Source organism: Elephantulus edwardii, unplaced genomic scaffold, assembly GCF_000299155.1.
Source record: "Elephantulus edwardii isolate Elephantulus edwardi_28Jun2011 unplaced genomic scaffold, EleEdw1.0 scaffold00426, whole genome shotgun sequence".
NCBI lineage: Eukaryota > Metazoa > Chordata > Mammalia > Macroscelidea > Macroscelididae > Elephantulus > Elephantulus edwardii.
In genome coordinates, this window is record NW_006400176.1 from 652,637 (window position 1) to 666,696 (window position 14,060).

The following is a 14,060-nucleotide window of genomic DNA, read 5'->3' on the forward strand; positions in this document are numbered from 1 at the left end:
GCACCTTCCCAAACCCCACCCCCTACCCCTAAATATAATCCACTCTGCAACCCTCATTGCATACTCCTATGATAAAAATAATGCCCTAAAATATAATACTTTTAGACTATTCTCTCCCCCATAGACTTCATTTCCTCAACACAGTAAAAAGCATATATACTTTTTACTGTGTTGAGGAAATTCCCTTCCATTCCTATTTTGTTGAATTTTTTTTAATCAGGAAAGGGTGTTGGATTTTGTCAAAAGGCCTCTTCTGCATCTGTTGATAGGGTCATGTGGTTCTTGTTCTTTGCTTTGTTAAGGTAATGAATTACATTGATTCTTTTTCTTATGTTGAACCATCCTTACATACCTATTATGAATCTCATTTGGTCATGGTGAATTATTTTTTTATGTATTGTTGGATTCTATTGATCAGGATTTTATTCAGGATATTTGTACCAATGTTCATGAGAAATACTGGCCTATCATTTTCCATTGGTGGTGTCTTTTCCTGGCTTTGGTATCGAGGATATATTTGCTTCATAGAATGAGTCTGGGAGAATTCCATCTTTTTCCATTTTCTGAAATAGTTTATGTAGGACTGATGACAGTTTTTCTCTGAATGTTTGATAAAATTCACTTGTAAAACCATTCGGCCCAGGGCTTTTTTTGGCTGGAAATTGTCTGATTAATTTTTCAGTTTCTTCTTCTGTAACGGGTCTGTTCAGGTGTTCAATTTCAGTTGGTGTGACTTTAAATAGGTTGTGAATTTCTAAGTATTTGTCCATTTCCTCTAGATTTTCATATTTGAGTATAATTTTTCATAATATTCCAATGTTAGCCTTTTTATTTTAGTTGGTTCTGTTGTGATGTTGTCCATTTCATCTCTTATTCAGATTATTTGTGTCTTTTCCTTCTCTTCCTTTGTTAGTTTTGCTAGTGGTTTGTCAATTTTATTGGCCTTTTCAAAAAACCAACTCCTTGTTAGGTTGATGGTTTCAATTGTTTTTTTGGTTTTCTATTTCATTTATTTCTGCTCTAATTTTTATAATTTCCATTTTTTTTAGAGGGTTTTTGTTTCTCTTTTTGTTCTTTTTTAATTTGCTGGAGATGTTGGGTTAAAGAGTCAGTGGCCATTTTTTCCTGCCTTTTGATATGTTTACTTATTGCTATAAATTGACCTCTTATTACACTTTGGCTCTTTCCCAGAGGTTTTGGCAAGTGATGTCGTCATTGTCATTTACTTCAAGAAACTTTTTAATTTCATTTTTTTCTTCTAGTAACCACTCATGTTCAAGCAAGGTGTTGCTCAGCTTCCAAATATATGGGTTTACCCCCTCCTTTATCCTCTTGTTATTAATTTCTAATTGTGTGGCGTTGTGATCTGAGAAGATACTTTGTACAATTTCTATGTTTTTAAATTTGTTGATGCTAGCCTTATGACCTAGAATGTGGTCTATTGTGGAGAATGTTCCATGCACATTGGAAAAGTTATACTGTGTTTTGGGGGGGTACATTAGCCTATAAATATCTATGAGGTTAAGTTGGTTTATTGTGTGGCTTAATTCTTGAGCATCTTTGTTGAGTTTTTTTCCTGGTAGTTGTATCTTTTCTTTTTTTTTAAATTTTATTTAAATTTATTATTAATTTCAGTAAAAAATGTATAGAGACTTTGGATTTCTATTCATTCATTGTTGTACTTTTCTTCCCTCCCAACCCTTCCCCCTAGTACGCTACTCTCTTAGAAAAGTAAAAGAAAAATTCTTTCATTGTTTTACAAACCCTACCCGCAGATCCACTCCACCATGTAGCCTTTGCTCTAGACTCCTGTCAAAAATACCTCATCAGATATCCCTTTTAAACAGTTTTCTCCCTCCTCTGTTTCAATGCAGTATATATTACTGAGCCCATATTTCTCAGTCTCTCCCCAACCCCAAGGTCAGTCCTGTTTTACAACAGTGGCACCATGCAGTATTTGTCCTTTTGTGATTGAGATACTTCACTCAGCATAATGTCCTCCAGAGTCACCCTTTTTTTATAATACTGCATGAGTTCCTTGTTTTTCAATGCAGCATAGTATTCCATTGTGTGAATATACCACACTTTTTCTATCCATTCATTTGTTGATAGGCACTTAGGTTGTTTCCAACTCCTTGCTATTTTGAACAAAGCTGCAATAAACATTGGTGTGCATATATCTGCTTGGATGTCAGTTATGGTCTCTTTGGAGTATATTCCCAGTAGTGGAATCACTAGCTCAAATGGTATCTCTACTCGCAACTTTTTGAGAAAGTGCCACACTGCTTTCCATAGGGGTTGCACCATTTTACACTCCCACCAACAGTGAATCAGGGTTCCAGTTTCTCCACAACCTTGTCAGCATTTGTTGGTTGCTCTTCTGTTAAATTTTGCTATTCTGACTGGGTGTCTATATTTTCTTGAGAGAGAAGTACTGAACTCTCCAAGCACCATAGTAGTGTTATCTATTTCCTTTTGTAGTTTTGTTTTATATATTTTGCAGGTCTTTCATTTGTTGCATAGATATTTATTAGGGTTCTATCCTCTTGTTCTATTGACCCTGTAAGCATTATGTAGTGACCTTCCTTGTCCATTGTGATGGTTTTTGCTTTGAAATTTATTTTATCGGAGATTAGTATTAATTCTGGGAATTTCTTGAACTCTCCTTCATATTCGATGGATAGTTTTTTCAGGGTACAGCATTCTTGGTTGATAATTGTGTTCTTTGAGTATTTGATATATGTCCTTCCACTCTCTTCTTGCTCACATGATTTCTGCTTAGAAACTGGCACTCAGTCTTATCTGGTCTCCCTTATAGGTTACTCTTTGTTTTTCCCTCGCTGCTTTCAGAATTCTCTCCTTAATTTTGGGTCTGGCAAATTTAACTATGATATGTCTTCGTGTTTTTCTTTTGGGGTCTGTTCTATATGGTATTTACTCAGCTTCTTGAATATATATTCTCTCATTCTTCATTATGCCTGGAAAGTTTTCCTCTAGTAATTCTTCCACAAATTTTTCAGTGCCTTTACTTGCTTCTTCCTGTTCTGGGATTCCAGTGATGCACATGTTATTTTTCTTGACGGTGTCCCACCTTATTCTTAGATTTTTCTTCTTTTTTCTTTCTTTTTGATTCTGATTTTTGCTCTAGCAGATCAGTGGTTCTATTTCAGTGGTTCTGTCTTCCATCTCTTCACCTCTGCTCATGTGTCCCTCCATCATGTTGACAGCATCTGAAACATTGGACCTCATATTTTGGATCTTGGTTTCTTGTTTTTCCAGTGCTGTTAATGCCTTGGGGTTTGTTTGTTTTTTTTGTTGGTTGGTTGGTTTTTTGGGGGTTTTTTTAGATGCATTGTTCTGGATTTTTTTTTAGCTCCTCCTGTTTTTTTGCTTACAGTGTTCTGTAATTCTTCAAGTTTGTCTTTCATCCATTGAAAATATTCAATCATTTTTCTTTTAAATTCTTTGTCAGAAAGTTCCAGTATACTTTCTAGCTCCATTGATACTGTGTCATCGTTTGGGGGTGACATATTGCTTTGTACTTGTGTAGTGTGTGGGATAGCTTGCTTTCTTTGAGACACTTATCTGAAGACAATGCTCTAGAAATCAGTTGGGCAGCCATCCCACTTGTGTTTTTCTCTGAACTTGTGACTCATGGGAAAGTTCAGTTCAGAGCCTGTGCGAGAAGTCTCTTGTAGGCAAGTCAGATTAAGGTGCTCCGGATTAAAGGCAAGTTGGTTGAGTGGACATGTAGGCACATATGTGGAGCTGAATGGGGGTGCTGCAGGCATTAGATAGGGTGACCACAGGTGTAGATAAACCACTTGCGGGACCTCACTGAGACCTTAGCTGTCCGGGTGTGCTCACAAGTGTGGTCCCTACTGAAATTCCAGCTGTCTGTCTCCCACCTAGCGGTCCCTGCCCAGGAGCTCTTACCCAGGTGCTCTCATGCATTGGGCCCTGCCCCAACAGGGTTCTGGGTCCAGCGGGATCCAGGAAGACTTAGTCAAGTTCCCACTCACCCACTCACCTCTGGTCGGTCTGTGGTGTCCTCCAAAGTTTAGTCAAATTCCCATCAGCCCACTCACCCTTGCGCACTCTCCCAGGCAATCAGCAGTGCCCAAGAAAACCAAGTCAGGTTCCTACTGGCCCACCTGATTGTGGGCAGTCAGTGAGGGCACAAGAAAACTCAGTCAAATTCCAAAAGACCCACTCACTCTTAATGAGGCTTAAGAGAACTCAGTTAATTTCCTGCTAACCTTCTTTCTCCTGGGGATGGATCCCACAGCAGCTTGGTTGGCAGCTTCCAGCTTTGGCCAGACTCGCAGTATGGCTCTATGTTGCTGTAGCTCCAAAACTAATTGTTCCAACAAAAGTTCTGATTCAAATTCCTACTGTCCACATCATACTATGTTGGTCAGTCTCTGTGCGGTGTAAAGATCTCTCTAGTGGCCCATTTCTATGCAGCTTGCTATTCCTCCAGCTCTTTATACTGCACTCTCCACTGCAACCATCTTGCAATCAAATAGCATTTCCCTTTATGCGTTATGTGAACACCCTTGCCTCTGATAAGATGAAGACATGAGGCTGCCACTCATATCAAAAGGTCTCTTCTCTAAGAAGCCAGGGAACCAAAATGTATTATATACTAAGACGAAAATCTGATTGGCATCAGACTTATTTATTTAGATTTGTATACAAATTTGACTTAAAGATAAGCTTAAGAATGACTCTCATTCCTAACCCAGATACTGCCTATATTTTAAAAACTAATTCCTGCAAAGAAGGAAATCATTATGTTATCATTATGATTGAGAAATTATTAGTCACTGATTCTGACTTTTCAAAGCATTCTTCTGACTCATACATGATAATGGGGCCAATTAACTTGAGCTTGGTAACAGATGGCTACTGCATAAACGAACATAAATGCCTTTTCCCTCTTTACTTGCTAAAACACTTACAGGAGAGAAAAGATGTGAAGAGGAGGAAGAAGGAATGCTTTTTCTATATGTGTCTCTATCATTCCTTTTTCAAATTTTTTTTCTGCTGTTGTTGACATGCATAACACCTATCATTCTTTTTAATGTCACTGCCCTTCTGCAGCTTCTCTCTCCCGCTCCCAGGACAGTGATCCTTCCTCTCCAATGGCATTGCTGTGCCATCCAAAAGCACTGATGCATGTTCCTGAGACTGAATTGTGGTGTTGTCTCTTTTATGGACCCAGAGTACCTTAGGGGCTAGGATCATCTGTTTCTTACCCTGGTCATTCCCTATAGTAATAGTAGGGTTTAGCACATGTCAGGACTGGTAAGTGTTCATAATATTAATATACTGATAATGCCTGCTGAACTCATAGCTGACCATCCAGCAGGGTTTCACAGGCTGTATGTGGTACAGCAGGAGACTGCCCATCTTCTTCCCACAGAGCTACTGTTGGGTTTGAACCACCAGAGAGGTGAGACCTTACCACCACAGGTCTATAAAAACTTACTACTCTGATAGTATATATGTTCTCATTAAGAAGTAACTATCATTTTCTGGGGAAATAACTAACAAACTATAAACAAGGGCACCTATTTATTGAGTTTTTGCTCTTTATCAAGTACCTTTATCTCCATTCATTTACTTACTTCTATTCACAGATAAGACATTCAAAGCCCATAAAGGCCATATTGCAACAAGTGTGATACTGAGACTGGAACCCAGAACCCAGCCATTCAAAGCTTACCCTACACCCTGTGCTCAGGGCTGCCGGGTGTCATAACATGCCCTTGAAGAGACCATCCCACTTCCAGCCTTTCCATACAAAGTCTCAGACTAAAGGATTCTTTTTGGGTGACTAACAGGTGGAGACAATTTCAAAAGACAAAGGGCCCGAGAAAATCAATCTGGCAATTAGCAATGTGAGAAATTATTTCCCATGCAGTTAGAAGCCCAAGGAAATCCTCAGAAAACAGAGGGGAAACTTGTCACAGAAGACTAAGGGGAGTGTGGTTAGTCTGTAAATCAGCGTAGCCTGTGGTTAACTAATAAGGAAGGGGAAAGAAAAATTACATATTGACCCCTTTCCTGCATAAGCCCACTGTAGCTTCTATGCCTACTTCATTTTTTACAATCTCAACATTGTCATAACTGATGGCCAATTCCTAGTGTGCATGCTGCTGCTGCATAACTTTGGATCAGAACCAACCTACAGCTGACCCATAGCAGGTTTGTAAATTGCACAGAAGCTGACTGCTCTACCTTCTCCCGTGGAGTAGCTGGTGGACTTGAATCACATGCCTTTGGGATTACAGCACAATTTCTTACCACTAGGCCACTGGGGCTTACTAAATTTATTGATTTATTAGAAGTGTTATCTCAATTGCTTTCTCCTCTCTTGAAATATCATCTTCCCTGGGTTTCTGGGCCATCACCAATCATTGGGTTTCCACACTTGGTTTTCCCAGGCCAAGCCTTTTCTGTCTTCTCTGCTGGGCCCATTTATTCTTGAGGGATTAGTCCTGCAGGACTTTATGTGCTCATCACATTCTCTCACTGACAGGGTGGTATTAATAAACTCGAGATTATTTAAACATATGGCATAATTGTAAACTGACATCACTTGCCTAGTTGTTTGCCCTAGAATTATACATATTTTTTTCCTCTAGTCATGAAAAGTATTTTAAACTGTTTACCAGGAGAGAAAATACATCTTTCCTGGATTAGTATTTACCTCTCTGAAATTTTTTTCCAGTTGTATGTAATTCTTTTCTGGATTAACACTTACCACTTAGAACATGGTTTTTACAGTTATATATAATTGAATCAGCATTTATCTTTTTGAAGATGTTTTTCTCAACATGTAATTGAATTAACATTTATATCTTTGAAAATGTTTCTCAAGTTATATGTAATTGAATTAGCTTTTATCTCTTTGAAGATGTCTTTCTAGTCACATGTAAACTATATCACAAGCTATTTGTTTACTAAAAACTGTAACACCTAACTCAACTATAAAAACTAATGACCACTCTTAGACAAGGACATAGTTTTTTAGATAAATTCTTAAGGCTCTCCCAGATCTTCAATAAAGTGCTCCGGATATTGTACTCTGTCTGTTTTCTTCACAATTGACTACAAAAAAGAACTCCTTGCATTCTCACTACCCATGTTCTAGACTTCCGTACAGTAACTTGCAGGAGCTGTGTCAGTGGCATAACGGGAACACTCTGGATGAGCTCATCTGATCTCATGGATTTCACAATATACTGTTAATTCCCAAATCCATATGTTTAGGCTTAAAGACACAGATTTAGAAGGACTTGATTTAAGACTCCTGCCTAACTCAGGACATTCAAGTTCCACTAGTTGCCAACTATACAAGTGTCATCAGAATCTCAACATAGCCTATTGTTTCTGGAATCTTCCTTGGTTCTTCAACCTCCAGGAGGAGTCCATGTCTCCAAACAGTACTATTAGCTGCCCAGTTTAGGTCAGCCTTGACTCTTCTCTTTCCATTACAGACTACCTCCAATCTACCAGCAAGTCCTGAGAGTCTTCCTTCAAAATCGATACTGGCTTTTTTTATCTTTACTTTTCCTTATTTCCACTACGACCACATCTGAGACCCCACTGCCTTCCTGGGCTAGAGCAGCCAAGTCGTCTTTTGCTCTCCTGCTGCTTCTCTTTGCTCCTATAGTCCACAGTAGAAGACTATGAACCAAAACATGTCACTTCACGTGAAAACCCCTCTAGAATCGGCTCATTTGGCTACAATTAATTCCAAGGGACTCAATATGGCTCACTGGGCCCCTGATTGCCACTACTCTGCCTTCATTTACAATTTTTTCCACCCTTGCATCAACTGCTAATGGAGCAATGTGCTTTACCTTTGAACTCACTGCTCCCTTTGTCAGGAATGGCATCTTAGGCATCTCCAGTGCCTCCAAATTCTTTCCCTATGGTATCATCTTCAAGAGGTTTGACTTGACAAGCCAGCCCACACACTGTATAGCCTTACTTTGACAGCAGCGTCTGCCACCTACTTTATATCTTTGGCCTATTTGCTTATGCTTTACTGCCCCTGAAAGTAGGGAATTAACCTATGTGATTTGTGGCTTCAGTTCAAGCACCTGGATAGGACTGAGAATTTAGTAGGAGAATAATATCTGTTTCTTGGATTAATCTGTCATGGTTTGACTTTATGATGTAAGTTAGCAAATCAAGCTGTCCTCGTAACTCAGCCACATTCTCACAGCTGATCTTGGCTTTACATATAGGCCAGGCTGATTCCACAGTCCGCAGGACTTCCCTACCTTCTCGGGGCAGGTTCACTTTAATTCCGTATTCACACATGAAATAAGACTTAGCAGCACAACTAAATAGAAATATTGCCTACCATCTATATTAATCTTCTATGGATAAAGTGACTAGGGTAATGGGGGTAGGTGTGTCAGAGACAATAAGGTTGGCTCAGGATAGAGCAGAGTTCAGAGCTGTTGTACACAGGGTCGCTATAAGTTACAAGTGACTCGACAGCATATATCAACAACAACATGGATACAGTTATGATTGTCCTACATAAACATTTTTTCCCTTTGACCCACCTACATCTTGAATTTTTCTCATTGTCCCTTTTGCAGGTGCTTCTGGATGACACATAAGCTGCTGATTGACATCCCAGAAGTCTGGAATTTCTTAGATGTTAATGTAGGAGGATGACCAAAATGAAACATTAATGATTTCCTTTATTCTTAATGGATGGCTAGCCATGAAAAAAATGAAAGGTTTTTAACCCTTCTCTTTCATGAAACATGACAAGTTTTATGTCCTAAAGTTTTGGGGTTCTGCTGCCCCTGAAGCTGTCATGAGGTAAAGGTAGGGGCTGCACCTTCCATGGTTTGAAGATGTAGAGAGAACTAGACTTTTTCCATCTGTGGTTTCTGCAGGAGTTCAAGGCTAGCACCCACTCAGGCACAGACCAGTACCCACAGCACACTGAGTCGACTGTGTGTCACAGGAGTTCTATAAGTTTTCAAAGGCTGCTGCCTTTTTGAATGTAGTTCATTAGGGCGGGTTTCCCCTGGCAGGTTAAAACCTTCAGACTTTAGGTTAATCGCTGAGTGCTTAACCATCTGAATCACCCAGAGATCACCCTTACGCAGGTAGAGTGTCTCCTTAAACAGACTGGGCTCTCTATGGGTTTAGGGAAACTGGGAAGAAAACGGACTAGCCCTGCCATGGTGGGCAGAGAAAGTGGTGTCAAGCCTCTTGTGTGGACTGTGGACCAGCTAAGTCTTGGGAAAGGTATGACTGAGCAAACCACTTTTTGGATTGATGTCACTGAATTTTGTATAGTCCAAAGAAAGAGAAACCTCCACCCTAGACCCTGTGACAGAGATAACACAGAAAATATGGGAGATGAAAGCTGAAATTTGATTCAACTGGATTTATAATGCTATTAAATACATTGTTGCTTGACTCTGTATGCTATATAGTACTACTTGTAATCTCTGGAGTCTGTAGGTGATGTAAATGCTTATCAGGCTTGGCTGCTAACTGAAAGACTGGTGGGTCTAGTCCACCCGAAGGTATCTTGTAAGAAAGACTCAAACAGTTATTTCAAAAAAATATCAACCACTGAAAATTCTAAGAAGCACAATTCTACTCTGTTGCATTGTCATGAATTATTGTCCTTGTTAGGTATATATGGGAGCTCTGGTAGCCTAGTGGTAAGTAGTGGTGCTGCCAACATGAAGGCATGCAGTTCAAATCCACCACCTGCTCTGTGGGGAAACAGGAAATCTCATCCTGTGTGATTATTTTGCCACTGAAAACCCACTGGAAAGCTAGCTATGGGTCTGTTCAAACTCAATTGTACACAACAACTAGGTGTATGAGAGTACTTGTGGCCTAGAGTTGTTCTGCAAAGGCCTTGCCTCTCTAGTAGTTCAAATCCATCGGTGGGTCCCTGAGAAACACATGGTCAATCTCCTCCCAAGTGGTTTACAGATTCCAGAAAACCTGCTGGAGGATCAGCTATGAGTTGGTTCCAACCAATGCAATGGCAATGAGTTTTCAGTCACTGCAAGTACCATCAGGTTTGAGAGAAGGGTCTTGGTATTTTTGGGCCCAGGGAACCCACTCACCTGAGTGCCACACCTGGAAGGAAGTTCTCTGGCTAAGATTCCATCATCAGGAAACAAGGCACAATAGGATCTGTGCTTGAGCTATTGCATTTGGCTCATCACACATTTTTCAAAACTCAAAGGCATTGTCATTGAGTAGAACTGGCTCAGAGCTGAACACAAGCAGGTTTTTGGAGGCTGTGAATTCCACGAGAGAAGACTTATCTCACTTATCTCCTGTGGACCTACTGGTGGATCCAAACCACTAGAGGGGTACAACCTTTGGGTTAGCATTGCATCTCCCTAAGGACAATGCAACCAGAGCTCCCCAACACACATTTCCAGATATCTATATTTTAGTATTCAATGTAGGCAGTAAACAGTACTAGGTATAGTTTGCTGCCAACTATTCGAAACATAACATTACTAGAAAGGGTATTTTTTCCACACTTAACACAGCATGCCTTTCTGGATACTAGCAGGGTTTGCGTGGTGTCCTCAACAATAACCATAGAGTGATCTACCCTACATGGAGTGGAGGCTTTCTGGATGAGGGGGAAGGCCTCCTTCTACTATTGCTAAACCCTACTGGGGTCTCCTCAGAAGCAACTGTGGAAGGAGAGAAGACATGAAGGCATCAATTCCCTGCCTGCTTACAGGAGACAGACACAAGCATTCTCAGATAAACATATTTGATTTGTGCCCCTTCCCTGTTCTCATTGTGAGGAGGGAAAGGAATTTGGTATACTCATCCAACCTTACCTTGAAGTCAGGTTGCTGAGGAAGAGATGGGTCTATTTTTCTAAAGCTTTCTAAATACCTTTAATTAGCATGGGACCTTATGGACAAGGGTGGGGTTGATGTCCTCTATAACCAGGCATTGCTTTTATTGTTGGTCTCTGTCCTCTTCCTCATAACATATTCAAAGAGCTGTTCTTGAATTTAACATCTCAACTTAGTAATTTTATTATTGTTGTTATGTGCTCTCTAGTGGATTTTCAGAAGCTGTAAATTGTAGAGGAGCAGGACTGCCCCTCTTCTTCCCAAGGAGCAAATCCAAACCATGTGCCTTTGGGTACCTGGTGCAGTGGCCACCAGAACTCCCTTAGTAAGTATAGATTTTTAGGAAGTGTTTTCTAAGCCAGTCATGGCATGACCATGTACAACAGCAGGGTTGCACAGCCCTCTTTCTTCATGCAAATTGGCATGCTCAATTTCACTGTGTGGCCACTGTGTATTTTGAGTGCCTTCCAAACTAAAGACTCATCTTCCTGTAGAAGACATTCTGCTGGAATTTTGCAAAGATTTTATACCACAAATGATTATCAGGACATGGGTATTTTTTTTTATCAAGAAGAACTGACATCTGTTTTAGAGACATTTTTGAACCTGTGGAATCTTGGTGTGCTGCAAATGGCTCATCTGCTCATGGCACAAAGTGCTCCTCTGCTGACTAAAAGATAGGTAAGCCAAGTCTACCCATAAGTGCTTCAGAATTTCAGGCCTGGGGATCAATTTCAGATAAATTGGCCATTGAAAACTAAGAATCAAGTTCTACTCTGATACACATGAGGTCACCATGAGTTGGACTGATTTTATAGAAGCTGCTTTAGTTTGAACCAATTATTTCATCTTCTCAAGGATCCCAAGAAGAGAAATGCTGCCTGTTCTCTGAATGTCTTCCTAATCGAAATATTAAGGAAAAGGAGGCAAAGCAAAGTCAGGTTTTTTATTTCCCCAACATAGAGACTATAAAAAGTTAGAGAAGGAGACTAACAGGTAAGTAAGATATGTATCATTTAGTAGCAAATAACAGGTATATAAGACATGAATCATTTAATTCTAGAAAAGCTATATCAGGTGAGTATCGTTCATCTAACTTTTAAAGCCTGTGAAACTACAACTCAGAGAGTTTACCTAACTCATTCATATACATGAGAAGTAACAGAGGTCTTCTATCTTTTCCAAACTTCCTGGCCTTCCTTACCCTCTATTCTGTCCTCATGGAGGAAAACTGGATAGGAAAAGGGAAAGAAGCTAGGTAAAGAAGCATGGGGTACTCGTAAGGAATGGACTGGCATTCCTGAATTAATTCTAAAAGCAGCAGGGAAATTCAGGGATTTCAGCACTACAAGGCCACAGCCACCTACTTCTGGCCAACCTTCAGTGGAGCAGATTCATTTATAGAGCAGTGGAGCATATGGAGCAGGATATTGGGTCCAAGTGTCCAGAACCCTAACTGAAAACTGCTCAAAGCACAAAATCCAAGCTGGAGAACACAGTGCATTTCACTTACTCATTGATAAGTGAGGCAATTTCAGTTCTTAATATGTCTGCAGAATGCAAGCCTGTTACATCTGATGTCCATGGACACTCACCTGCCTGCTCCAAAGCAACCATGGTCGCCTGCTCAATCAGGTCCCGCTCAATGAAGCTCCTGAAGTCTTCACTGTACACACTAAGATCTGGTAACTGGAATGTGTAGATTGGCATTTCCAAGGGAAACTGCTCGTTGTTGCATTCACTTGCCACATGGGACCTGGCCAGTGAGACAATGGCTGAGCTGGCATGAGAGATGCCCCGGGAAAGTCGTTTTTCTGCAGGTAAAGAAGGAAAGATAACCACAGGGACTGACAAGACTGTAGGTATAGCTCAACACACACACATACATGTGCACATGCACACAACACACACTATCAAATATAAGTACACATCTGCATAGCTGTGCACACACATCCAAACACCATACACATGCATACACACACAGCACACATGCACACACATACACATGCAAGCACATCTGCACACAACTTAATGCACATAGATATATGTTGTTTTTTGCCATTGAGTTGGCACTGAAACAGCTGATCTTCTAGTGGGTTTTCAGAAGCAGTTAATCACATGGGAGAAGACTGCCCATCATTGTCTTTGGAGCTATGTACCTATGAACCTTTGCTTTTGCAGCACTATCGCTTAACTCTAAGCCACCAGAGCTCTCTACACCATAAGCATAAAAAGGACATATGTAAAGGACACATACACAGATACACAGAGCACACACATACAAGCACAATTGTACACACTTTATACATTTGTGCATGTACATGTGTGCACATGCTCGCTCTCTCTCTCTCTCTCTCTCTCACACACACACACACACACACACACGTTTTCTCCTTACCAGCTTGAAGTTCTTTTTTCTGCAAAAGCCTTCTACCTGCTGGGCTAACATCCCCATGGCCTGGGCTAACATCCCCATGGCCTGATACACTTGCTTAATCTGAGAGAGACCACCTCACAGGGTTTTCAGTGGCTAGAATTTGGAAACTATATTATTAGACCTTTTTTCTGATATGCTGCTTTGTGGAATTGAACTCACAACTTTTCAGTTAGTCATAGACCCCATTAACCATTTGTATCTCCCAAGGACTCCAGGAAGGTAGAGTTTCCCTTTTACTCTGTACAGGAAACTATGTGTTTGAAAATTAGTATTATCAAAATATGGTTCAAATCTAAGTATATTGATGTATGTCACAGGAACTTCATTTCAAATTAGCATGTCTTCTACCCCCAGTATGGACTGGCTGCAAACCATAGCCACCCAGAAAAGCGAAGACTCATTTCCACTGAAAAAGGGGTTTTCTACCTTCAACCTGCAACAGCAAATGGTATAGCTGCTATTAAATACATACTGATTTAATTTCATCTGGTTCTGTTGTGATGGCAACTCTATTATTTATTTGAGTTGTGTCTTATCTTTCTTTTCTTTTGTTAAATTTTTATTTTATTTTATCGACCTTTCAAAGAACTAGCTCCTGGTATTATTGATGTTGTTGTAGTTGTTATGTGCCGTCGAGTTGCCTGCGACTCATAGCGACCCTATGTACAACAGCCCTAAACTCCGCTCTGTCCTGTGCCAATCGCACTGTCTCTGACACTCCCATCCCA

The 14,060-nt window shown here is 40.3% G+C and overlaps 1 protein-coding gene across 1 annotated transcript in view; it reads right to left on the reverse strand.

Annotated features, from left to right (window-relative positions):
- The window catches only part of OTUD7A (OTU domain containing 7A), a 247,310-nt gene that overhangs the window by 145,489 nt on the left and 87,761 nt on the right, over window positions 1-14,060 (reverse strand). Inside the window, exon 3 of the mRNA XM_006902543.1 lies at window positions 12,491-12,709. Coding sequence (XP_006902605.1) covers window positions 12,491-12,709 — 219 coding nt within the window. The remainder of the gene's footprint in view (window positions 1-12,490; window positions 12,710-14,060) is intronic.